This window comes from Oncorhynchus masou, chromosome 26 (assembly GCF_036934945.1).
Source record: "Oncorhynchus masou masou isolate Uvic2021 chromosome 26, UVic_Omas_1.1, whole genome shotgun sequence".
NCBI lineage: Eukaryota > Metazoa > Chordata > Actinopteri > Salmoniformes > Salmonidae > Oncorhynchus > Oncorhynchus masou.
The window spans coordinates 809404-836013 of NC_088237.1; the positions used below are offsets into that span (position 1 = coordinate 809404).

At 42.6% G+C, this 26610-nt stretch overlaps 1 protein-coding gene across 1 annotated transcript; it reads right to left on the reverse strand.

Annotated features, from left to right (window-relative positions):
* Positions 1–367: 367 nt before the first annotated feature.
* ncbp3 (nuclear cap binding subunit 3) lies at positions 368–23215 on the reverse strand. The gene is made up of 13 exons (XM_064938043.1): positions 22971–23215; positions 22293–22358; positions 22043–22148; positions 18407–18532; positions 18197–18331; positions 17894–18012; positions 17704–17812; positions 7832–7931; positions 7263–7363; positions 5516–5822; positions 5172–5377; positions 1637–1819; positions 368–1532 (listed from the first exon to the last, which is right to left on the reverse strand). The coding sequence occupies exons 1-13, from the start codon at positions 23151–23153 to the stop codon at positions 1240–1242; spliced, it is 2034 nt and encodes a 677-aa protein (XP_064794115.1). The 5' UTR covers positions 23154–23215; the 3' UTR covers positions 368–1239.
* Positions 23216–26610: the final 3395 nt, after the last annotated feature.

Sequence of the window (26610 nt, forward strand, 5' to 3'; positions counted from 1 at the left end):
CTTCCAAATGCCAGTAGTTCTTCGGTTACAGCACATGAAGTACGCTTCATCACCTTCTCATCCCCATGGGCAAGCTTCTCACCTTCTCACCTAGCGTTACCTCTTCGTTATCGTTCAGGGTACGTGCTGCTGTAACCTTCTCACCCGTCTCCATGGTCAGGCTTCTCACCTAACGTTACGCGCTGCTGTAACTGCCAAGCTGCCTTTCCAGAGGACGCACTGATGCTGTAACTAGTGTCTTCAGGTGCTTCATTCTGTTGTTATGTAAACAATGGGCTGAGCCTTGGATACAGCCAGAATGGCTCCAAACGCGCATCACTCGTTCGCTTACAGCCAGTAGTGATAGTAATGGTAACAAGACAAGCAGTAACAAGACAAATCTCTTTATTTCTGCTGACACCTTAAATCAATTTGTTTTCCATCTGGGAATGTAGGTGTACATATCAAATGGCACCCTATTCCCTACACTGTGCACTACTTTTAAGGCCCTGGTCAAAAGTAGCGTACTACATATGGAATATGGTTCCATTTGGCACGCACCCTCTTCCGCCTTGAATAACATATGGTCAACATTGGCCATTTGCACATAATACCAACAGTCAGAAAGTACAAAACCTTTCAGTTGAGAATCAATTCATCTGGTGGTCTTCTCTATGGCCTCAGCCTTTGGAAGGAAAAAAAAATGCCACAAACCATATATTTGTTGTTCATAGTCACTCACACAGATACCACATATGATACAGTGTCTGGTTCCACACACAGAGAAAGAGAGGGAGCAACTCAATATCTGCCTCTTACTCTGTCACAGTTCTTCTGTAGTCGACTTCACAGGAGGTTATAGAGACATTTATATTGCTCATTAATGATTGGACTTGACATGTAGGTAGGCTATCAGAGGGTGAAATGTCATGGGAACAGGTTTGATCAGAACAACAGTCCCATGTGCTGCAGAGATAATGTAATACAAAAACAAAATGGCCTCCTGTCCTGAAACAGAACGTCTCAGTCTTTCAAAAAATTCTGTCCAGTTTATTGTCTCATTTCTCTTTATAAAGAGTCTTTTCTTTTATGTTTGTACGATGGATCAGGCCACAGCGACAGGGGCCCAAGGATCAAGAGTCCTCCAGACACTGAGAAAGAAAGGTAACTCAAGAAGAGGGTGGATGATCACCTTTCAGCTCTAGATGAAGGCATGACCAAATCCACACATCTCCCGCTCTTTCTTTCTCCCCCTTGGTCTCAGGAGTCGGAGTCAGATCCGTTACTGCTCTCCCGGCTGATCTCAATCTGTAGCGAGGGCAGGTTGTCAAGCCGACTCTTCTTCATCTTGTGGGTCTGCTGTTCCTTCTGTTTGATCAAGGCCCCCCACACCTTCTGCAGTGCAGAGTCGTCCTCCTCCTCATTTTCCTCTTCTCCTTCCCGCTCCCCCAACCTGGAGCTGGCGGATCCCGACCCCGCACGGCGACTGGAAGGCTTCCGCTCGGGAACACCACCCTTATGGGAGGAGGGGCCGAGCCTGCTCCACAGACGACCTGGGGGAGGGAGCAAGGGTTCAATTTTAAAGCACTTTCGGTGTCTTTTCAACTAATGTACTGCATTATTGACTAATAGCAGTAGATGCGTTTTTCTTCCTTACTTGATTTCCTGTCTTTGGACGAATCAGAGTAGAGGCCGCGGGAGTCTAGTTTGGCCATGCCCAGTCGGCTGTGCACATCTGTGATTGGCTCTCGGGGAGGGGGTGAGTCTCGGGAGGCAACAGGGGAGGCGGAGTGTCGTCTCTCAGGAGAGTGGGGTCTCTTCCCTAACCTCTGCCTCACATCTACACACAACACAAGGTTAAATACACTATACACACAAACCAGAAAAAAACCTTATACCACATCACTGATATTAACCTGGTCCCCAGGATATTGTGCACATAAGTCTGGGACATCAACGATTCAAAGTTGGCCTAAGTGGGAGTGACCATAGATATCTTTAGACGGGTGGGTTGTTTAGCAACCGTGGAGCAAAACAGGTGAGTTGGCTTAGAATCAAAGGATTGTTGGCAACATGGAAACTATATTTCTTCTCCAAATCTTTATTGAAAACAAATACATTGTTAGTAGGTATGTGCATCTTTCCCTTTCAAGACGATTCAATGCATATCTATCCAGACACATGGGCTCCGATACAATAAGTTTTAGTTTGATTTGAGGAATGAATCTATGTGATTCGGTACACTAACATTTGTTGCATAAACACATTAAATTTCCATTCCAAATTAAAATGTTGCTGATGGAGCTCAAGAGCTGTGTCTCTCTGAGCTGGATCAGTCTGAGACAACTTTTGTGTGTGTGTAATTTAAGTACAGTATATGTTGTATGTAGGCACCTGAGCAACGCCATAAGGGAAACTGGACATCTACCACCCCACTATCAGTTAGGGGGGACAATGTTTGCGTTCTGCCCCCCACTAACTAATTTGTAATTTTGCAGATTAAAAGTGTTAATAGCTAGTAATGTATCAATATTTATCTTCTTTTTTTTTTTTTGCTATGACATAGTAGATTAATATATAGCACAACTTTGGATTTCACCCGTCTCATAAATCACATGGTTTGGACTGTTTTGACAGAGTGAGCTTCTGCTGTCCTCGTTATGAAATTATCAACTTTACCCTGTATGTTGAAAAATGACAATATATACTGATTGTTCCAGGCAAAAATACCAAAACTATTGATGAACCTGAACAATCAGATGTAATGTAAGCTTCGATTAGCATGTAGCCTACCTATAGCCAGATTAAAAATGTTTTTTCTTCTTTTTATTTCACCTTTATTTAACCAGGTAGGCTAGTTGAGAACAAGTTCTCATTTGCAACTGCGACCTGGCCAAGATAAAGCATAGCAGTGTGAACAGACAACACAGAGTTACACATGGAGTAAACAATTAACAAGTAAATATACATTGTGTGCAAAAGGCATGAGGAGGTTGGTGAATAATTACAATTTTGCAGATTAACACTAGAGTGATAAATGATCAGATGGTCATGTACAGGTAGAGATATTGGTGTGCAAAAAAGCAGAAAAGTAAATAAATATAAACAGTATGGGGATGAGGTAGGTAAAATTGGGTGGGCTATTTACCGATAGACTATGTACAGCTGCAGCGATCGGTTAGCTGCTCAGATAGCAGATGTTTGAAGTTGGTGAGGGAGATAAGTCTCCAACTTCAGCGATTTTTGCAATTCGTTCCAGTCACAGGCAGCAGAGAACTGGAACGAAAGGCGGCCAAATGAGGTGTTGGCTTTAGGGATGATCAGTGAGATACACCTGCTGGAGCGCGTGCTACGGGTGGGTGTTGCCATCGTGACCAGTGAACTGAGATAAGGCGGAGCTTTACCTAGCATGGGCTTGTAGATGACCTGGAGCCGGTGGGTCTGGTGACGAATATGTAGCGAGGGCCAGCCGACTAGAGCATACAAGTTGCAGTGGTGGGTGGTATAAGGTGCTTTAGTAACAAAACGGATGGCACTGTGATAAACTGCATCCAGTTTGCTGAGTAGAGTATTGGAAGCTATTAAGTAGATGACATCGCCGAAGTCGAGGATCGGTAGGATAGTCAGTTTTACTAGGGTAAGTTTGGCGGCATGAGTGAAGGAGGCTTTGTTGCGGAATAGAAAGCAGACTCTAGATTTGATTTTAGATTGGAGATGTTTGATATGAGTCTGGAAGGAGAGTTTACAGTCTAGCCAGACACCTAGGTACTTATAGATGTCCACATATTCTAGGTCGGAACCATCCAGGGTGGTGATGCTAGTCGGGCGTGCGGGTGTAGGCAGCGAACGGTTGAAAAGCATGCATTTGGTTTTACTAGCGTTTAAGAGCAGTTGGAGGCCACGGAAGGAGTGTTGTATGGCATTGAAGCTCGTTTGGAGGTTAGATAGCACAGTGTCCAAGGACGGGCCGGACGTATACAGAATGGTGTCTGCGTAGAGGTGGATCAGGGAATCGCCCGCAGCAAGAGCAACATCATTGATATATACAGAGAAAAGAGTCGGCCCGAGAATTGAACCCTGTGGCACCCTCATAGACTGCCAGAGGACCGGACAGCATGCCCTCCGATTTGACACACTGAACTCTGTCTGCAAAGTAGTTTGTGAACCAGGCAAGGCAGTCATCAGAAGAACAGAGGCTACTGAGTCTGCCGATAAGAATATGGTGATTGACAGAGTCAAAAGCCTTGGCCAGGTCGATGAAGACGGCTGCACAGTACTGTCTTTTATCGATGGCGGTTATGATATCGTTTAGTACCTTGAGCGTGGCTGAGGTGCACCCGTGACCGGCTCGGAAACCAGATTGCACAGCGGAGAAGGTACGGTGGGATTCAAGATGGTCAGTGACCTGTTTGTTGACTTGGCTTTCAAAGACCTTAGATAGGCAGGGCAGGATGGATATAGGTCTGTAATGAGTGTCGGCTACTTTTAAATCTGGCAAAACACAATTTAACGCATTTTATGAAAAATAATCTAGCAAATTACATTGGTTGTCATTCAACTAATAAAACAATTTTGCGCAAGCCATTTTACAAAATGCTTAAAGTGATACGCAGATGCGCCAGATCAGGACTAGGCCTACCTCTCAGTAAGGTTTGTTCGGCATTCAAAATGACTTGTAGATTAATGTCAACTGTCAACATAATTACATACAGTTCGACACTGAAGGAGACGACAAAGTTGTCAAAAGATGAGGTATTTAGAAAGTAATTTGAGAAAATGTTTAGTGAACTGGCAATTAGCAAGGTTTGAATGGATTTTCTGACCGATGCATGCTACATATGGATCGGTTTGGGGTCCCGCAGACCAGTACACTCATATCTTAAACATTTGAATCGGGGATTGATATGTACCGGTGAATCGTTACATCCCTAATCCTTATAGTTGATGGTGAGCTAGCTAGTGAAATGTTGCCATATTAGCAGAGATGTGACAAGAGTCAAAACACCTCGAAACGAGACATTAGTTGTGGGAGATGATTGGTTGGTAGATTAAGCCAATGCATGGAGAGTTTTTCCCGATCTTTCTGTATTGGCTAACAAAGGCCAAGTTTGATGTGTTGGTCAAATAGAGTTTGAAATGTCTTGGAACTAGATGACATCGTTATTGACCGTGTAGAGTAGCAGATAACTGACCTGTCTTTCCACTACTGGCCACAGGGGTGCGCTGTCTATGCTGGGTGAGGCTCTGTCTTTTTTCCTCCAATAGCTGCCTCACATCCATCACTTTCTCCACTGCACTGCTTTTGGTCCCGCCTACTGATCCTCCACTTCCTCCTCCACCAATCCTGTTCCGGACGCCACTACCCCCCAAGCCGCTGTCACTGCGAACAGAAGAGTGTCTGAAGAACAGACAGGGAGAACATCAACTATTAATTTACTATGTTACCTACATTAAAAGGTCTGCATTCTGCACACATAAGCATACATGGTCATGTCACCCACCTCCACACAAACATTTGTCCACCACACCCACTGACCGTATAGTCTTGAGGTTGGTCTCGACCTCGTCTGCATACATGGTCATCTTCATGCTCTTCTTGGGAGAGGGGGTTGAGATCATCTTGAGCTCCAAGTCATAGTCCATTTCGTCTGAGTCTGACGAGACAGAGGGGGAAGAGGAGGGCCTGCCCAAACGACTCCGCAGGGCCACCCCTGGACCTCCCCCCCTCTCCCTCTTCTCCTTCTCCTTGTACTCCACCACCCTGTCGTCTGAATCCATGTCCTCCTCTTCCTCATCCTCCTCCTCTTCCTCTATTGGTTCTTCTGGTAGGTTGACCAGGTCAGCTGGAAAGACGGAAAGGAGGGCGAGAGAGGAGAGAAGGGCGAGAGAGGAGAGACGGAAAGGAGGGCGAGAGAAGAGAGAAGGGCGAGAGAAGAGCGAGAGAAGAGAGAAGGGCGAGAGAAGAGACGGAAAGGAGGGCGAGAGAAGAGACGGAAAGGAGGGCGAGAGAAGGGCGAGAGAAGAGACGGAAAGGAGGGCGAGAGAAGAGAGAAGGGCGAGAGAAGAGACGGAAAGGAGGGCAAGAGAGGAGAGACGGGAAAGAGGAGAGACGGAAAGGAGGGGGAGAGAGGAGACATGGAAAGGAGGGGGAGAGAGGAGAGATGGAAAGAGGAGAGACGGAAAGGAGGGGGAGAGATGGAAAGAGGAGAGACGGAAAGGAGGGGGAGAGAGGAGAGATGGAAAGAGGAGAGACGGAAAGGAGGGGGAGAGAGGAGAGACGGGAAAGAGGAGAGACGGAAAGGAGGGGGAGAGAGGAGAGATGGAAAGAGGAGAGACGGAAAGGAGGGCAAGAGAGGAGAGACGGGAAAGAGGAGAGACGGAAAGGAGGGGGAGAGAGGAGACATGGAAAGGAGGGGGAGAGAGGAGAGATGGAAAGAGGAGAGACGGAAAGGAGGGGGAGAGATGGAAAGAGGAGAGACGGAAAGGAGGGGGAGAGAGGAGACATGGAAAGGAGGGGGAGAGAGGAGAGACGGGAAAGAGGAGAGACGGAAAGGAGGGGGAGAGAGGAGAGATGGAAAGAGGAGAGACGGAAAGGAGGGGGAGAGAGGAGAGACGGGAAAGAGGAGAGACGGAAAGAGGAGAGACGGAAAGGAATGAGGGACAGAGGGATGAGAAGGAAAGGAAGAAAGAGATACGGAAAGGAGGGGGAGAAAGGAGAGACGGAGGGATGAGACGGAAAGGAGAGAGGAGAGACGGAAAGGAGGGGGAGAGAGGAGAGACGGAAAGGAGGGGGAGAGAGGAGAGACGGAAAGGAGGGGGAGAGAGGAGAGACGGAAAGGAGGGGGAGAGAGGAGAGACGGAAAGGAGGGGGAGAGAGGAGAGACGGAAAGGAGGGGGAGAGAGGAGAGACGGGAAGGAGGGGGAGAGAGGAGAGACGGAAAGGAGGGGGAGAGAGGAGAGACAGAAAGGAGGGGAGAGAGGAGAGACGGAGGGATGAGAAGGAAAGAAGTGGGAGAGAGAGACGGAGGGATGAGAAGGAAAGTCACAGATTACCACAGGAGATAAATATATCAATGTTAGAGCATAAAAATTAGGCCTGGTCTGTAAACATTTGTGTGAGTCTTCCCACCTAAGTGTCTGTAGGATAGTATGAGTGTGTGTTCGTACCGGAGTGTGTAGGGCAGGGCGTGCGTTCTTACCAGGGGTGGTGTGTGTTCTTACCAGGGATGGTGTGTGTAGGGCAGGGCGTGTGTTCTTACCAAGGATGGTGTGTGTGTTCTTACCAGAGTGTCTATGTGTGTAGGGTGATGTGTCCCCCATGCTGTCCCCTATCAGGGGTTTCTTGCTCTTGCTCACGATTCTGCGCGTGTGATACCGTCTCTTCCTGCAGAAGGTGACAGAGATATTAGCAACAATATCCCCACCTATATACTTCACCCCGTACAGTCTATACTTCACCTAATACCCACACTATACCTTCAACGTCTAACCTAACCATATCCCCTCAACCTTCTAGACCAGGGTTATTCAAATCTTACCCGATTTGATCCGGCGTATTGCTGGTTTTCTGTTCTACCTGATCATTTACTTAACACACCTGGTGTCCCAGGTCTAAATCAGTCCTGATTAGAGGGGAAGAATTAAAAATGAACAGTGCTTGTGCCCATAGAAATAGACGGGGCACAAGATATTCGTACATGCTGGAAGGGGGGCCTGAGTGAAATAGTTTTCGGAACCCCTGGTTTAGCACACTCTCCCCTTGAATCACCATGGAGAGACACCACAGGGTGCCTATCCAGCATGTATTAATAAAATCAGTGTTGGCCAAGGAAGTATCCGTGTGTGTGGTTACCAGGAGTTGCTGAGGATGCCCCTCATGCCTCCGTAGTTCGGGTTGCCGTACTTCATGTAATATCTGCTCTTCCTCGCAGCACCCAGCTCCTTCTTATCACCTGAAAACACAGAAAGAAAACAGTCACAATACTAATACAGTGCCTTCAGAAAGTATTCATACTCCTTGAGCTATTCCAATGCTTTTGTGTGTTACAGCCTGATTTCAAAATGGATTCAAATATATTTTTTCCCTTACACACAATCAGGTTGGGAAATGACAACGGGTAGATTTTGGCATTGGCGTTTAAGAATGACACATTGGCAGGTGGGGTCCCACTGAGCATTTGGGAACATAAAAAAAATATCTATCCAAAGTCCAAATGTAGAAGTAGATCGAATTAACCCGAAAGGCTACTAAATTGTGACTTTTTCCTTGTGTTTCTTTTCTAGTTACATCGTTTTTATCACATGTTAGCATGTTTTTCAATATTAGTTTGAGTTTTCTGCAATTGTCTGCTGCTAGAGGCAAGGAGATTCTCACGAGGGCCCCCATTACCACAGGAAACCCCTCATTTAAAAGGGCAGCTGATCATTTTGGTCTCACCTAATGACTCAAATATTTGGGGTACATTGTGTTTGATATATATACATATATACATATATATATATATATATATATACATACATATACATATATATATATATATATATTATACCATTATTTAACTAGGCAAGTCAGTTAAGAACACGTTCTTATTTTCAATGACGGCCTAGACGGTGGGTTAACTGCCTTGTTCAGAATGACAGACTTTCACCTTGTCAGCTCGGGGATCCAATCTTGCAACCTTACAGTTAACTAGTCCAATGCAATAACGACCTGCCTCTCTCTCGTTGCACTCCACAAGGAGACTGCCTGTTAAGCGAATGCAGTAAGCCAAGGTAAGTTGCTAGCTAGCATTAAACTTATCTTATAAAAAAAACAATCAATCATAATCACTAGTTAACTACACATGGTTGATGATATTACTAGATATTATCTAGCGTGTCCTGCGTTGCATATAATCTGACTGAGCATACAAGCATACACGTATCTGACTGAGCGGTGGTAGGCAGAAGCAGGCGAGTAAACATTCATTCAAACAGTACTTTCGTGCGTTTTGCCAGCAGTTCTTCGTTGTACGTCAAGCATTGCGCTGTTTATAACTTTAAGCCTATCAACTCCCGAGATGAGGCTGGTGTAACCGAAGTGAAATGGCTAGCTAGTTAGCGCGTGCTAACTAGAGGGAAGGAAGCTATACTGTTTCACTGGCAATACTAAAGTGCCTATAAGAACATCCAATAGTGAAAGGTTAATGAAATACAAATGGTATGGAAGGAAATAGTCCTATAATTCCTATAATAACTACAACCTAAAACTTCTTACCTGGGAATATTGAAGATTCATGTTAAAATGAACCACCAGCTTTCATATGTTCCCATGTTCTGTGCAAGGAACTGAAACGATAGCTTTCTTACATAGCACATATTGCACTTTTAAATATATCCCATTTAGCAGACGCTTTTGTCCAAAGCGACTTACAAGTCGGCTGGGGCCACTACTTTTACATATGGGTGGCCCCAGCGGGAATCGAACCCACGACGCTTGGCGTTGCAAGCGCCATGCTCTACCGACTGAGCCACACAGGACTTTTACTTTCTTCTCCAACACTTTGTTTTTGCATTATTTAGACCAAATTGAACATGTTTCATTATTTACTTGAGGCTAAATTGATTTTAATGGTGTATTATATTAAGTTAAAATAAGTGTTCATTCAATATTGTTGTAATTGTCATTATGACAAAAAAAACAACAACAAAAAACGTCCGATTAATTGGTATCGGCTTTTTTGGTCCTCCAATAATCGGTATCGGCATTGAAAAATCATAATCGGTCGACCTCTAACTCAGATCCCTTCATTTCCCCCACATTTTGTTATATTACAGCTGTGCACCGCGCCTCCCACTCTTTCTATTCGGGTTAGAGCCAGTTTGCGCTGTTCTGTGAAGGGAGTAGTACACAGCGTTGTACGAGATCTTCAGTTTCTCGCATGGAATAGCCTTCATTTCTCAAAACAAGAATAGACTGACGAGTTTCAGAAGAAAGTTCTTTGTTTCTGGCCATTTTGAGCTTGTAATCAAACCCACAAATGCTGATGCTCCAGATACTCAACTAGTCTAAAGAAGGCCCGTTTTATTGCTTCTTTAACCTGTTCGTACTAGGGGGCAGTATTTTCATTTTTGGAAAAATAACATTCCCAAATTAAAAACGGGATATTTTGTCAGGACAAGATAATAGAATATGCATATAATTGACAGCTTAGGATAGAAAACACAATATTTTTACAGTTTTGGAAACTTTTGTCTGTGAGTATAACAGAACTGATGTTACAGGCAAAAGCCTGAGAAAAATCCAATCCGGAAGTGACTCATCTTTTGAAAGCTCTGCGTTTCGATGCGTCCCTATTGAGATGTGAATGCCCTATCAACCAGATTACACTTTCTACGTATTCCCCAAGGTGTCTACAGCATTGTGACGTAGTTACGCATTTATGTTGAAGAATACCCGAAGGCGGCTTCATTGCGCAAGTGGTCACCTGATGCTCCCAGAGAAATTCTCACGTAAAATACAGAGGTAGCCATTATTCCAATTCTACTGAGAAACCAAGTGTCCCGGTTTATATATTATCGAATAGATATTTGAAAAACACCTTGAGGAATGATCATAAACAACGTTTGCCATGTTTCTGTCGATATTATGGAGCTAAATTTGGAATATTTTTCGGCGTTGTCGTGATCGATTTCTCAGCCAAACGTGAAGAACAAACGGAGCTATTTCGCCTACAAAAATAATCTTTTGGGAAAAAATGAACTTTGGCTATCTACCTGGGAGTCTCGTGAGTGAAAACATCCGAAGTTCATCAAAGGTAAACGATTTCATTTGATTGCTTTTCTGATTTTCGTGACAAGGCTGCCTGCTGCTAGCAAGGCATAATGCTATGCTAGGCTATCGATAAACTTACACAAATGCTTGTCTAGCGTTGGCTGTAAAGCATATTTTGAAAATCTGAGATGACAGGGTGATTAACAAAAGGCTAAGCTGTGTTCCAATATATTTCACTTGTGATTTTCATGAATTGGAATATTTTCTAGGAAGATTTATGTCCGTTGCATTATGCTAATTATTGTCAGATGATGACAACGGTTCCGTTCACGGGATAGGGTGTCACTAGAGGTTAAATCAGGACAACAGTTTTCAGCTGTGCTTACATAATTGCAAAAGGCTTTTCTAATGATCAATTTGCCTTTTAAAATTATAAACTTCGATTTGCTAACATCGTGCCATTGGAAGACAATAGGTGATGGTTGCTGATAATGGTCTTCTGTACGACTATGTAGAGATTCCATACATTTTTCCAAAAATCTGCAGTTTCCAGCTACAATATTAACAATGTCTACACTGTATTTCTGATCAATAGACAAAAAAGTGCTTTTCTTTCAAAAACATGGAAATTTCTAAGTGACCGCTAACTTTTGAACGGTAGTGTATATACAGTTGAAGTTGGAAGTTTACATACACTTAGGTTGGAGTCATTAAAACTCATTTTTCAACCACTCCACAAATTTCTTGTAAACAAACTATAGTTTTGGCAAGTCGGTTAGGACATCTACTTTGTGCATGACAAGTAATTTTTCCAACAATTGTTTACAGATAGATCAATTCACTGTATCACAATTCCAGTGGGTCAGAAGTTGACAAACACTAAGTTGACTGTGCCTTGAAACCGCTTGGAAAATTCCAGAAAATGTCATGGCTTTAGAAGCTTCTGATAGGCTAATTGACATAATTTGAGTCAATTGGAGGTGTACCTGTGGATGTATATCAAGGCCTACCTTCAAACTCAGTGGCTCTTTGCTTGACATCATGGAAAAATCTAAAGATATCAGCCAAGACTTGTAGACCTCCACAAGTCTGGTTCATCCTTGGGAGCAATTTCCAAATGCCTGAAGGTACCACGTTCATCTGTACAAACAATAGTACGCAAGTATAAACACCATGGGACCACGCAGCCGTCATACCGCTCAGGAAGGAGACGCGTTCGGTTTCCTAGAGATGAACGTACTATGGTGCGAAAAGTGCAAATCAATCCCAGAACAACAGCAAATGACCTTGTGAAGATGCTGGAGGAAACAGGCAAAATAATCTATATTCACAGTAAAACGAGTCCTATATTGACATAACCTGAAAGACCACCCAGCAAGGAAGAAGCCACTGCTCCAAAACCGCCATAAAAAAAGCCAGACTACGGTTTGCAACTGCATATGGGGACAAAGATCATACTTTTTGGAGAAACGGCCTCTGGTCTGATGAAACAAAAATAGAACTGTTTGGCCATAATAACCATCGTTATGTTTGGAGGGAAAAGGGGAAGGCTTGCAAACCGAAGAACACCATCCCAACCGTGAAGCACGGGGTGGCAGCATCATGTTGTGGGGGTGTTTTGCTGCAGGAGGGACTGGTGCACTTCACAAAATAGATGGCATCATGAGGTAGGAAAATGATGTGAATATATTGATGAAACATCTCAAGATATCAGTCAGGAAGTTAAAGCTTGGTCGCAAATGGGTCTTCCAAATGGACAATGACCCCAAGCATACTTCCAAAGTTGTGTCAAAATGGCTTAAGGACAACAAAGTCAAGGTATTGGAGTGGCCATCACAAAGCCCTGACCTCAATCCCATAGAAGATTTGTGGGCAGAACTGAAAAAGCGTGTGCAAGCAAGGAGACCTAAAAACCTGACTCAGTTACACCAGCTCTGTCAGGTGGAATGGGCCAAAATTCACCCAATTTATTGTGGGAAGCTTGTGGAAGGCTACCTGAAACATTTTACCCATGTTAAACAATTTAAAGGCAATGCTACCAAATACTAATTGAGTGTATGTACATTTCTGACCCACTGGGAATGTGATGAAAGAAATGAGTAAAAAAAAAAAAAAAAAAAAAAAAAAAAACTGAGTTTAAATGTATTTGGCGAAATATTATATTAAAGTTTTTTTTTAAACGTCTATTTTTCTACATACACACCTTATGCATTTTAATGAAATCAACTATATGCACTGAGTGTGTCTGAAATGTTAAACTAACTGTTTGATTAAATAATTGGGGCGGCTGGGTAGCCTAATGGTTAGAGCATTGGACTAGTAACTGAAAGGTTGCAAGTTCGAATCCCCGAGCTGACAAGGTACAAATCTGTCATTCTGCCCCTGAACAGGCAGTTAACCCACTGTTCCTAGGCCGTCATTGAAAATAAGAATTTGTTCTTAACTAGTAAAATAAAAGGTCAAAATAAATAAAATTAAGACAAATGACTAGAGGGAGTCTGACTGCAATTGATTTTATTTTGCCGCCTGGCTCAGACTTGCTGCGCTGTATTAAAAAAAAGTCTGAGTTACTGTGACTAGCATCTGTTGTCACTCTGTCACTCAGTCTTTTTTTTTTTACACAGAGACAACAGGTGCTTGTCACACTCTCCCTGATGCAGCAACCACCACACATCAACAGTGTGTGCTGTCCGTGTTTCTGAAGCTGCAACATTAATTTCTGAATGAAATTGTGTTACCGAAATCCCTAATTTGTTTAGGAAAAACATTCCCTGTTCCCTCAACCCTTGCTCTCTTTACGTGACACATGTATGCTTTGAATGCATGTGACTAATAGGGCCTGACCTATAGCATACCATAATCACATAAATAAATTGGTTATAAACTCGGAACACTAACACGTGACAGCAAAATGATTGCAGAGGACATGAAACTCGAAAAGGAGGAATATTTACTGTTTGCGCAGGAGGTAAAGGGGAAGTCAGATGTGTGGAATAAGTTTGACTGGTTGTGGAAAATACTGGAGATCAAGAATAATGAGTAAGCGCTGTGTGCATATTGTATGTGCCATAAAGGTGCTGTTAGATTACAATTAAAAAAATTTGACAGTTCGGAAGAATGCAAATACTAAATAAATCATAAGTTTACCAGAGAGAATGTTATAACGTTATTTTGTAAAGCCTTCATTACAGCAAAGACTAAAAAAAGTCACATTCATTCGTGAATGCAATTTCCGGCCTATTTATTATTTACGCGAATTATTCAATGGTCACTTTGTTATTTCAAAACTAAAATGCTTGATTACATTTCAGATCATGAATGACTGGGATTTATACATTAGTCTAAATAAATACGAAAATATAGGCCTAATTATTATTTACATAAGTATTAAGACCCTTCACTATGAGCCTCAAAATTGCGCTCAGGTGCCTCCTGTTTCCGTTGATCATCCTTGAGATGTTTCTACAACTGTGGTAAATTCAATTGATTGGACATGGTTTGGAAAGGCACACACCTGTCTATATAAGATCTCACAGTTGACAGTGCATGTCTGACCAAAAACCAGGACATGAGGTCTAAGAAATTGCTCATAGAGCTCTGAGACAGGATTGTGTCGAGGCACAGATCTGGGGAATGGTACCAAAACATTTCTGCACCATTGAAAAGTCGCCAAGAACACAGTGGCCTCCATCATTCTTAAATGGAAGAAGTTTGGAACCACCAATACTCTTCCTAGAGCTGGCCGCCCAGCCAAACTGAGCAATCAGGGGAGAAGGGCCTTGATCAGGGAGGTGACCAAGAACCCAATGGTCTCACCGCGCACCAGCGACTACTGTGGCGGGCAGGGCGCAGTGCGCGCTAATCAAGGTTGCCAGGTGCACGGTGTTTCCTCCGACACATTGGTGAGGCTGGCTTCCGGGTTAGATGGCGCTGTGTTAAGAAGCAGTGCGGCTTGGTTGGGTTGTGTATCGGAGTACGCATGACTTTCAACCTTCGTCTCTCCCGAGCCCATACGGGAGTTGTCGCGATGAGACAAGATAGTAGCTACTAAACAATTGGATACCACGAAATTGGGGAGAAAAAGGGGTAAAATAAAAATAATTTTAAAAAACAACCCGATGGTCACTGACAGAGCTCCAGAGTTCCTCTGTGGAGATGGCAGAACCTTCCAGAAGGACAACCATCTCTGCAGCACTCCACCAATCAGGCCATTATGGTAGTGGCCAGACGGAAGCCACTCCTCCGTAAAAGGCACATGACAGCCCGCCTGGAGTTTGCCAAAAGGCAGCTAAAGACTCTCAGACCATGAGAAACAAGATTCTCTGATCTGATGAAACCAAGAATGAACTTTTTGGCCGGAATGCCAAGCATCACATCTGGAGGAAACCTGGCACCATCCTTACAGTGAAGCATTGTGGGGGCAGCATCATGCTGAGAGGATGTTTTCAGTGGCAGGAACTGGGAGACTAGTCCGGATCGAGGCAAAGATGAACGGAGCAAGTACAGAGAGATCATTGATAAAAACCTGCTCCAGAACAGACCTCAGGACAACGACACTAAGCACACAGCCAAGACAACGTAGGAGTGGCTTCGGGACAAGTCCCTGAATGTCCTTGAGTGGCCCAGCCAAAGCCCGGACTTGAACCTGATCGAGCATTCCCAACCTGACAGAGCTTGACACTGTCTTGGTAATCTGTGTCTCGCAATGTCTTGTATGCCTCAAAGTATCCTAAATTTGCCTCTTCTTGAAAATACAAATTTCACAGGAATTTATAGCCTATTGTCTAGTTTGATTATAAAAACGGAAAAATAATATGTTGTGTGTTTACTGCACTGACTCATTTTGTGGGGGGAAAACGTTTTGGCACCAGCGAAGAGCATTGGCCATACCCCCAGTGAGTGCACACTTCGCATATTCACTGTTTATCATTATTGGGTCAGTGCCACTTATAAGTTTGTTTTTGAACAATCATTTCCACCTCCAGTTTTGATGGACGTCATATTCTATTTGTGTCTCGTCTCGTAGGCCTATTATATACTGCGCAAAAAAATAAAGGGAACACTAAAATAACACATCCTAGATCTGAATGAATGAAATATTCTTATTAAATACTTTTTTCTTTACATAGTTGAATGTGCTGACAACAAAATCACAAAAATTATCAATGGAAATCAAATTTATCAACCCATGGAGGTCTGGATTTGGAGTCACACTCAAAATTAAAGTGGAAAACCACACTACAGGCTGATCCAACTTGGATGTAATGTCCTTAAAACAAGTCAAAATGAGGCTCAGTAGTGTGTGTGGCCTCCACGTGCCTGTATGACCTCCCTACAACGCCTGGGCATGCTCCTCATGAGGTGGCAGATGGTCTCCTGAGGGATCTCCTCCCAGACCTGGACTAAAGCATCCGTCAACTCCTGGACAGTCTGTGGTGCAACGTGGCGTTGGTGGATGGAGCGAGACATGATATCCCAGATGTGCTCAATTGGATTCAGGTCTGGGGAACGGGCGGGCCAGTCCAAAGCATCAATGCCTTCCTCTTGCAGGAACTGCAGACACACTCCAGCCACATGAGGTCTAGCATTGTCTTGCATTAGGAGGAACCCAGGGCCAGCCACACCAGCATATGGTCTCACAAGGGGTCTGAGGATCTCATCTCGGTACCTGATGGCAGTCAGGCTACCTCTGGCGAGCACATGGAGGGCTGTGCGGCCCCCCAAATAAATGCCACCCCACACCATGACTGACCCACCACCAAACCGGTCATGCTGGAGGATGTTGCAGGCAGCAGAACGTTTTCCACGGTGTCTCCAGACTCGGTCCTGCTGCTGGGTTGTTACCCTCCTACGGCCTCCTCCACGTCTCCTGATGTACTGGCCTGTCTCCTGGTAGCGCCTCCATGCTCTGGACACTGACAGACGCAGCAAACCTTCTTGCCACAGCTCGCATTGATGTGCCATCCTGGATGAGCTGCACTACCTGAGCCACTTGTGTGGGTTGTAGAATCCATCTCATGCTACCACTAGAGTGAAAGCTATTTCACCGCCAGCATTCAAAAGTGCCCAAAACATCAGCCAGGAAGTATAGGAACTAAGAAGTGGTCTGTGGTCCCCACCTGCAGAACCACTCCTTTATTGGGGGTGTCTTGCTAAATGCCTATAATTTCCACCTGTTGTATATTCCATTTCCACAACAGCATGTGAAATTTATTGTCAATCAGTGTTGCTTCCTAAGTGGACAGTTTGATTTCACAGAAGTGTGATTGACTTGGAGTTACATTGTGTTTTTTTAAGTGTTCCCTTTATTTTTTTGAGCAGTGCATGAAAAACTTTGTTTTTATTGATCTGTTTGTCAGTGTCAGCACAGTAGGCTACCCTGTAATGTGTGGTATAAAATAATATTCAGCTTATGTCTCCAGTCATAGTGTAGTAGAATTGCATGAAATGTGTTTTTCCATGCAAAGAAACGTATCTGATACAGCCTATAGCCCAGGCCGCTACGCGCTCAGCCATGCATTGAAATGTATTTTTTTTGCAAACAGTGACCGAGTTATCCAATCTTACTCATCACAAATAGTAGGCTAACTTACATAAGTCTGCAAATGGTGATACTGTACATGGAATGCTTTATTAGAAAGTAGAATTTTTATGGTTAAAATGTGCTTGTCTTGTTGGCTGAGGAAACGTAAATGTAGACAGTTATTCTAACATATTCAAAGTGGGTGGTAAGGACACACGTCATTGCATCCTAGACTTGCATTTTCGGTTAAGATTAATTACCATAATCTAAATGCGATTTCTGTCATTCTGAGCACCGTGGGAGAACAAACTAATCAGGGTACGCAGCCAATGCATATGGGTCCGGTATATTTCTCAAATGTCCGGTAAATTTAAGTGCTGTCAGTCAAATGTCCGGTGCCACATATTCATTAGGGAGACCCTGGTGGGTGTGTGTTTGTGTCTCTCACCGTGAGTGGCCAACCTCAGGAAGAGTTTGTTGCCCTTGAAGGGTTTGATGGCCGGTCGTAGGTCATTCCGGAGCAGAGACTCACTCTCTGCCTGAGACAGCAGGTCCACCTCAAATGCACACACACAAACACACAGGTAACTAATATGCAACATTTCTCCACATACCCACAGTCTTGAACACAGTTTTACCTGGGTGGTCTCGGGTTCTGTTTTCTTCTCTGTCTCTCCCTCGCAGGCTTTCCCCTCATTCTCCTTCACCTCCTCATCCACCTCTCCATCATCGTCATCCGAGCTTTGTTCTCTGCGAGCTGAGACAGAACAGCAAGCAACACTCAGTGACAAAGCACATTAAGTACATGCCTCATATGACTGACAAACCACACTGACCACAAACACAACATCGCAGTCCTGACCAACACAGAATTACCCACTACACTAATCATAAAACATACAAAGACAGGGAACATTGGAACATGGACACACAGCACTCACCCTTGCTCTCCTGGGTGGGATCACCAAGTTCTTTGGTGCGGTCCGTCTCCGTGGTAACCCCCTCCGGGTCAGGCATGCGGCTGATGTTGATTAGAGCCCGGGTGGAAGTGACATCATCCAGCCACACCACATTACCTAGGAAACAATATTTAACGGCATGTTAAAAATAGCCCACTTGTTGTCAGTCGCTTCTGTGTGTGTGTTACTCACAGGAGGTGTCGTCAATCCACTCGATGTGTGCTGGAGGGTACTCCTTAAAGTAGCCAAACACATCCTGGGTGCTCATATCATCAACACCCGCCACGTGCAACGCCTCCAGGCGCAAGTTAGGGATGGCTGAGAAATGGAAGGAGATTCAGTATGTGCGCAATATCGCAATATTCGTTAGTATCGTGGCAAGGAAACAAATCACGAAACAGATTTAACTTCTTTAAGAAAACAGCACTAATGTTGGAAACAAAACATGTAAACGTCCCTTTTTCAGGACCCTGCCTTAATGAACATGCACCTGTGGAACGGTCGTTAAGACACTAACAGCTTACAGACGGTAGGCAATTAAGGTCAACATTATGAAAACTTAGGACACTAAAGAGGCCTTTCTACGGACTCTGAAAAACACCAAAAGAAAGATGCCCAGGGTCCCTGCTCATCTGCTTCAATATGCATTAGACATGCTGCAAGGAGGCATAAGGACTGCAGATGTGGCCAGGGCAATAAAATTGCAATGTCCGTACTGTGAGACGTCTAAGACAGCTCGACAGGGGGACAGGACAGACAGCTGATTGTGCTTGCAGTGCGGTGTGTCAAAGCATTTTCAGACTGCCTGCAAAATGACAACAAGCTCAATCTCAACGCTGTGTGTTACAGGGAAGACATCCTCCTCCCTCATGTGGTACCCTTTCTTGCAGGCTCATCCTGACATGACATCATGACATCCTCCAGCATGACAATGCCACCATACTGCCCGTTCTGTGCGTGATTTCAGTGTTCTACCATGGCCAGCGAAGAGCCCGGATCTCAATCCCATTGAGCACGTCTGGGACCTGTTGGATTGGAGGGTAAGGGCTAGAGCCATTCCCCCCAGAAATGTCCATGAACTTGCAGGTGCCTTGTTGGAAGAGTGGGATAACATCTCACAGCAAGAACTGGCAAATCTGGTGTAGTCCGTTAGAAGATGCACTGCAGTACTTAATGCAGCTGGTGGCCACACCAGATACTGACGGTTACTTTTGATCCCCCCCTTTGTTCAGGGACACATTATTCAATTTCTGTTAGTCAGTTTATGGTCTCAGTTCTTGAATCTTGTTATGTTCATACAAATACTTACACATGTTAAGTTTGCTGAAAATTAACACAGTTGACAGTGAGGACATTTCTTTTTGTGCTGAGTTTATTTATTTTCCAAGCTATAATACACAATATTTTAAAGGACAAATGTGTAGTCTGCTTTGTGTTTTCATTTTTGCCATGGAACAAATATAGTGATACTAGTCACAGCCCTAGTGTTTAAGTGATAAAAAGCCAGGTACGTGTGTACCTTTCATCTTTATACAGCACTTTGTGTGTGTGTGTGTGTGTGTATATACAGTACCTTCAGAAAGTATTCATATTCCTTGACTTTACACATTTTGTTGTGTTACAGCCTGAATTCAAAATGGATTAAATACATACACACAATACCCCATTACAAAGTAAAAACCTTTATTGAAAATTAAATACAGAAATCTCTCACTTACATGAGCATTCACACCTATTTGCTCTGACAGTCAAAATTGAGCTCAGGTGCATCCAATTTCCTTTGAATCCACCTGCGGCCAATTCAATTGTTTGGACATGATATAGAAAATAAACACCTGTCTATATAAGGTCCCACTGTTGACAGTGCATGTCAGAGCAGAAACTATGGCTGTGTTCAAATACCCATACTAACATACTGCACATTACATAATTAATGAGTATATACTACATTCTATTAGTTCATTTTAGTATACTGTAAACAATTGGTACCGGAAGTTGATGCTGTTGCTATGCAACCTCTTGCTAGCTTGTTAGCATATGTTAGCAACATTTTACGATTTTTGGTGGGTTTGTAAATTCAATCTGCAGTGCCAGAGTGCACTCTGGGCATTTGTAAATCCAGAGCGTTGTCAGATTGTACATTCAGAGCGTTTCGCTCTCGGAGCGTTCAGCGCGCACACTAGGGTAGATGCGAGTGTTCAACGGCAGTCAAGCACCCAAGCTAACTGGCTAACGGTGGCTAGCTACTTCCAGACACAATTGAGAGAACACCTCACTGACCATTATACTCGCCATAGCAGAGCTGGTTAGGCTGTTTTCATGTTATCCAGAGCGTTGGTGACCAACTGTGCTGCTGGCAACAATTTATTACGTTTTTTTTTTGCTGACATTTACTGACACCGGCCATATTCAACAGTGCGCGAGAGCGCTCTGAAATCAGAGTAGATAGCCAGAATTAACAATGTGCATTGAAATGCACAACGATACCCCTTAGCTATGAATTATGCGAATAATCAAGTAAATAAAAGTTGGTTAGTTAGTTAATATACTGCCTGGCAAGTTCGATGTATTAGTATCCAACTAACGTTAGGCAACTAGCTAATAAACCGGTACATACTGCTATGCGGTTCGTAAGGATAGCGTATCTAACAAATTGTCTGCCAACATAACGTGTAATTTAACTTATTACATTGCTCAACATTTACTTAACATTTTTCATTAGTTCAATTAATTTATATTCGCTCTCATCGGACTCCGGGTGCATATTTTCCGCTATTTTCTTCAAATCTGAAAACGTGAAGCCACGCACATTTCCTGAAGAATTGCATTATGGGCCCTAAAAGTAGGTAAATAGTGTCCTCTGCGTGCATACTTCGCATTTTGTCAAATTTAGGATGACATCTGGGAACTTTTGGCATACTAACTATATCCATACTACGACCAATAAGCATACTATATACTCAATTCACATCACAAATGGTACGGTTAGTATGTGTATTCGAACACAGCTAACTCCATGAGGTCCAAAGGAAATGTCCGTAGATCTCCAATAGAATTGTGATGAGGTATATATCTCGGGAAGGGTATAAAACCATTTCTAGAGTGTTGAAAGTTTCCAAGAGCACAGCTGTCTCGATCATTGGGAAATGTAAAAATTATGGAACTACAGACTCTGCCTAGAGCTGGCCGTCCAACCAACCTGAGCAACCGGGCAAGAAGGACCTTGACAGTGAGGTTGCCAAGAAGCCAATGACCACTGACAGAATTAGGCTGAGATTGTTGTCCTTTTGACAGGTTTTCCCGTCTTGACAGCTCGTCTCGAGAGTGGCCAGACGGCCACTTCTGAGAAAAAAGGCACGACAGCACACCTGGAGTTTGCAAAAAGGCATGCGAAAGACAGATCATAAGGCAAATGATTCTGCAGCCTGATGAGACAAAAATATGTATCCATTGAATATCTGGAAAGACTTGAAGATTTCTGTTCACGACCGCTAACTTAACAGAGCATGAGAAAATCTGAAAGGGAGAAAATCCCCATATCTAGATGTGCAAAGGTGAAACAAACATACCCAAGAACTCAGAGTTGTAACAGCCACCAAAAGTGTTTCTACTTAGTATTGTCTCAGAGGTGTGAATTCTTATGTAAATGTTATTTCTGTATTTCATGTTCAATAAATTTCCAAAAACATGTTTTCACTTTGTAATTATGGGTTATTGTGTGTAGATGGATGAGAAAAATATATATTTAGAATTCAGGCTGTAACACAAAATGTGGAATACGTCACGGGGTATGAATACTTTCTGAAGGCACTGTACGTGTGTATCTACCTTTCTTCATGGTGTCTCTGTCCAACACTACATTCTTCTGGGCCAGGTTGGCCTCTGCACGGAAGTGGAACCTTTCCGCTCTCTTCTCCTTCCTCTCAATCGCCTCCTAGAAACACACACACAGTTGTGGCAAAAATAGTTATGGCAGTTAAGTTTAACTGTTGGTTTACCCTCTCACTTTTATGTAATGGAACTAGTATTAGTGTGAATGTTTGCCAGATAACTTTCAGGTGTGGTTACAATACCTTACCTTTGATGTGACATCGATTCCAGTGATGAATGTGCCAGCTTTGTTCTCATACCGCCGACTTGTGTCCTGGTTAAATGTCAACAAATATGTATACATTAGAGACGCACTTTCTTACTGTGGGGTAGCCTAGATAACAATGCATTGATCTGACAGTGTATGTTTGTTCTGAACAATGAATGACTGTCGACAAAACAAGAAAGTGTGCATTCAGTCTATCATACAACCCCCCCACCCCAAAAAAAAGCTGGCAAATTGAAAGTGGCAAGATCTCGCACCAAACCTCTGTCCTTGGGGATGTTAAAACGAGTTAGCTAACTAGTGTAACTGACTAGTACGTTGTATTATTAACTATGTAGCGAGGGGGTTTCTGTCATGAAACTTAACGTCTGGTGAATTAGCTAGCCACCGGTAGTTAAGCAGAGTTAAATGCTAAGTTAGCCGTTGTTTGTCATATAATATGTAACGTTAATTTGCTTACGCTAGAATCAACAATATACTGAAACACAGACAGGTGTGATGTTAATATCAACTAGCTACACTGGGTAACACTAGCTAGTCACTAGCTACCGAGCTATCTTGTTAGCTCAAGGCACGCTGAGCTCCTCCAATACCAAGGCAATATTCACAGGCCCCCGAAGGTACGCGAGCCCGCGATCTGGTGAGGCCTACTTCCCTCACCGGCAACAATTCCTTCAAAGACCGGTTAACGGGGATGTTTTCCACCTCGAGTTCACCCTCCTCCACCTCCATCGGTTCAGATTCACGGGCACCTCGGTCCGAGTCTGAATCCGAGTCCGATTCTGAGTGGTCTGGCCCACTGTCTGGCTTTACCGACACCCGTAGACTGCGCACTGCCGCCATGGTCCTAGCACTTCGTCCGCAAACGCTTTCGAAGCAGGAAGACGTGAGTGTGCAGGGAAAGGCTATACGGACACGCCTGGTGCCTAATTTTAGTGAGAGTGCTGTGTGAGAGTTGAGTCAAAGACAGTACAAAAATAAATAATAGCCATTCAAAAAAGTACAGTTGCATATCTGGGAGTTTTTGTCACAAAGGACAGTGAGCCGTGTGAAATCAAATCATGAAAGCCAAAGCTATTCTTAACAGTTGACTTCAAAGAGATGTAATATACACGGAACAAAAATATAAACGCAACATAAAGTGACTGAGGTAAAAACAGTTTAAATTGGACATTCGACAGATATTTGCGCTTTCATGATGTCATGATGTTGGAAAAATTGCGCACAACATTGCACAGGTCTTATTTTCACGATTTTGACATGAATTTGCTTTCCAAAGCTAATAAACATGTGGAAATGTGAGCAGCATTTTGTATTCTTAGTTGAATTAGTTAGGGAGCGTAAACAAAGTCCACACTTTTTTTACATACACATTTCAATAGCTCCTTGGTCATGTGACCTACTGATTTCAAACAAGGTTCAGAATGTCCACTCAGTGGGCCTACACACTGCACACCCTTTAGTTTGTCCATTTTCATCTCACACGTTTTTACATTAAATTTGTGAACTTTCACATTTCAATAGCCCCTTGGTCATGTGACCTACTTGACTCAAAGAAGGTTCCAAATGTCCACTGACTACCCTTCTATTTTGCACACCCTTTAGTTTGTCCATTTTCATCTCACATGATTTTACATTAATTTTTCAAACTTTAAAATTTCAATAGCTCCTTGGTCATGTGACGTACTGACTTCAAACAAGGTTCCGAATGTCCACTAACTATATAAGGGTAGGAGCCATTGATATTTTAAAGTTTGAAAAATTAATAGGCACTACCATTAGTCAGTGGACTATCGTTATTCCATTGTACTGGATCTAATACATATTTTTAGTTATTTTAATTGTACCTTTATTTAGTCAGTTAAGAACAAATTCTTATTTTCAATGACGGCCTAGGAACAGTGGGTTAACTGCCTGTTCAGGGGCAGAACGACCAGCCCTTTTTTACTGGAGTACACTAATCCCTAATCGGGGCTCTTTTCTTGACACACAGTAGCAGTTTACCAGTTAAGAAGTCAAGAAGATCAAAAACTAGATTGATGTAAGGGTATATTACATCCTGTGCTGCCCCATTGTCCTATCCATTCTGGATTCTGAGTGGTAAAATCATAGCTGAAAAATGCCTCTGTGTATGTGTATACTGTATGTGGGAATGTCCGTCCTACATGTAGTGTTGATACATGGAATATTCCTCAACTGCATATATAATATATTGCTATTGCAAATAGAAGTACTTTGTTCAACAACTGACATTTTCAGATATTATTTTGACAAACACACTTTAACACACTTTGGTACTTACAATTCATTCTCTATTGTCATAGACTTGATGGGCACTGTCATCTGTGATCTTTGTGATATGACTTTCTATATGCACGTACTGATGTCACTTAATATTTTTGTCTTAAAGTCTACAAACGCTCAACATTTATTCACTCTGTGATAGGGTTGGATCCTATATGCTACTTTTATTATTGTCCTGTAAATGGTTCAGTGTATATTAGGCTGTGTGTAGAATGGGATATAAAGGAAATTACTATTAGATTATAGTGATAAGGAAATCAGAATACAGTTTTGGCATGTGTATTCATTTGCCTATAAATAATCAGAATTCCGTTATGTTTACATAAAAAAGAGAACACTTCAAAATGAGAAGATCCTGCCATGGAAAAGACGACTGAGCGGACATAAAGTGGAAAGGAGAGGGAAATAACTGACATAATTTATATTTTCAATAATAAATGGTTAGCAGTTATGTGACAATTATGTCAAAAACTCTAATTTATTTGTTGGTGTAGATGGCCAAGGAAGTTGCACAGAACTTCCCCAACATCCCAAATTGATATAGAACCTTCACAAGAACACATGGAGCAACTGCGAAAAGAAATGGCTGAGGATATACTAAACATGTTCGGTATGTAATGACATTTAATTCAAAGTAAATGTAAATTCTTCATTTTTTTATGTAGTTGTGTGGGACAGCCATGTGTTCAGTTCATGCCTATGATTTCAGAGTTCAACAAAGCCAACAACTGCTTCATGTGTGACACTGATAAAGAACCTGGATGTGACCCAAAGACGGACTGGGTTAGTAACTTTGTTTAACATGTTTATAATCTTTTGACAACAGTAACGGCATGTCAGACAATTTATGATATAACACAATGGATGGCTAATTCGTCATTCGTCATACTGCATTGATGTTTGATATTATTTAGATTGTGTTATGCTTTGTTTTGTTTTGATTGAATGTTTTGCATGCACATGGTGGTTCCATGTGCTGTGCCTATGAATGAAGGACAAAAGAGTTCAGAGTGAAGAACACAAACTGGAAGTGCTGTCTTTGTTGTTGAAAATGTATGCTATACCCTATCCACACTGAAGAGGCTCTGAAATGTTCATCAACCAGGAATAAAGAGAAAGTTAACACTGTGAAATGTTTTGTACTTATTTGAAGTAAAGTATCTGTTGACATGTTGGAAAAGATTAAAGGTCTACAATTTCTGTTTAATTTGTCAATATTGCATTTTTATTCATTGATATACTGGCCACCATTACTGTGGTTATATGTTCAGTATATTTATTGACCAGCAAACCCACTGCAGCCTACCTTACTGGCTCACTCTCCATCCCTGCTATGGACAATTCATAATACGACTCTTGTACTTTGCCCTTTTCCTTTATGGTTGATATTAAAGATGAAAGGAGATACTATCTGTCTCTCTCCTATTGTGTACCGCTATTAGAATACTGTGGCAAAATAATAAAAAAACAGGGAAAATAAGTACATAGAATTATTATTATTATAGATAAATAAAGAAAAGGATAAACACAACACCGGACTGAAACCCCTAATTGTCAAACTAATATTAATGTACAACAATATAGAAAATACATAACTCGAAGGTAATGCAATATAGGTGTATATCCACTGCATGCGTCTTAGGTGTGTAATTGACATGACCAAGGAGCTATTGAAATGTAAAACTCTGAGAAATGTACATTACACTGCATGATTTTACAGAACACAAACAAGAGTGTGCAATATAGAAGGCTAGTCCGTGGACAATCTGAAGTTTGTAGGTCACATGACCAAGGAGCTTTTTAAGTTTTAAATTCTGAAAATTTCATGTAAAATCAAGTAAGATGAAAATGGACAAACTAAAGGGTGTGCAATATATAAGAGTAGTCAGTTTACATTCTGCACCTTGTTTGAAGACATTAGGTCACATGACCAAGGAGCTATTGAAATTTGAAAGCTTGAAAATGTCATGTAAAATCATGCGTGAAAGCGAATTCA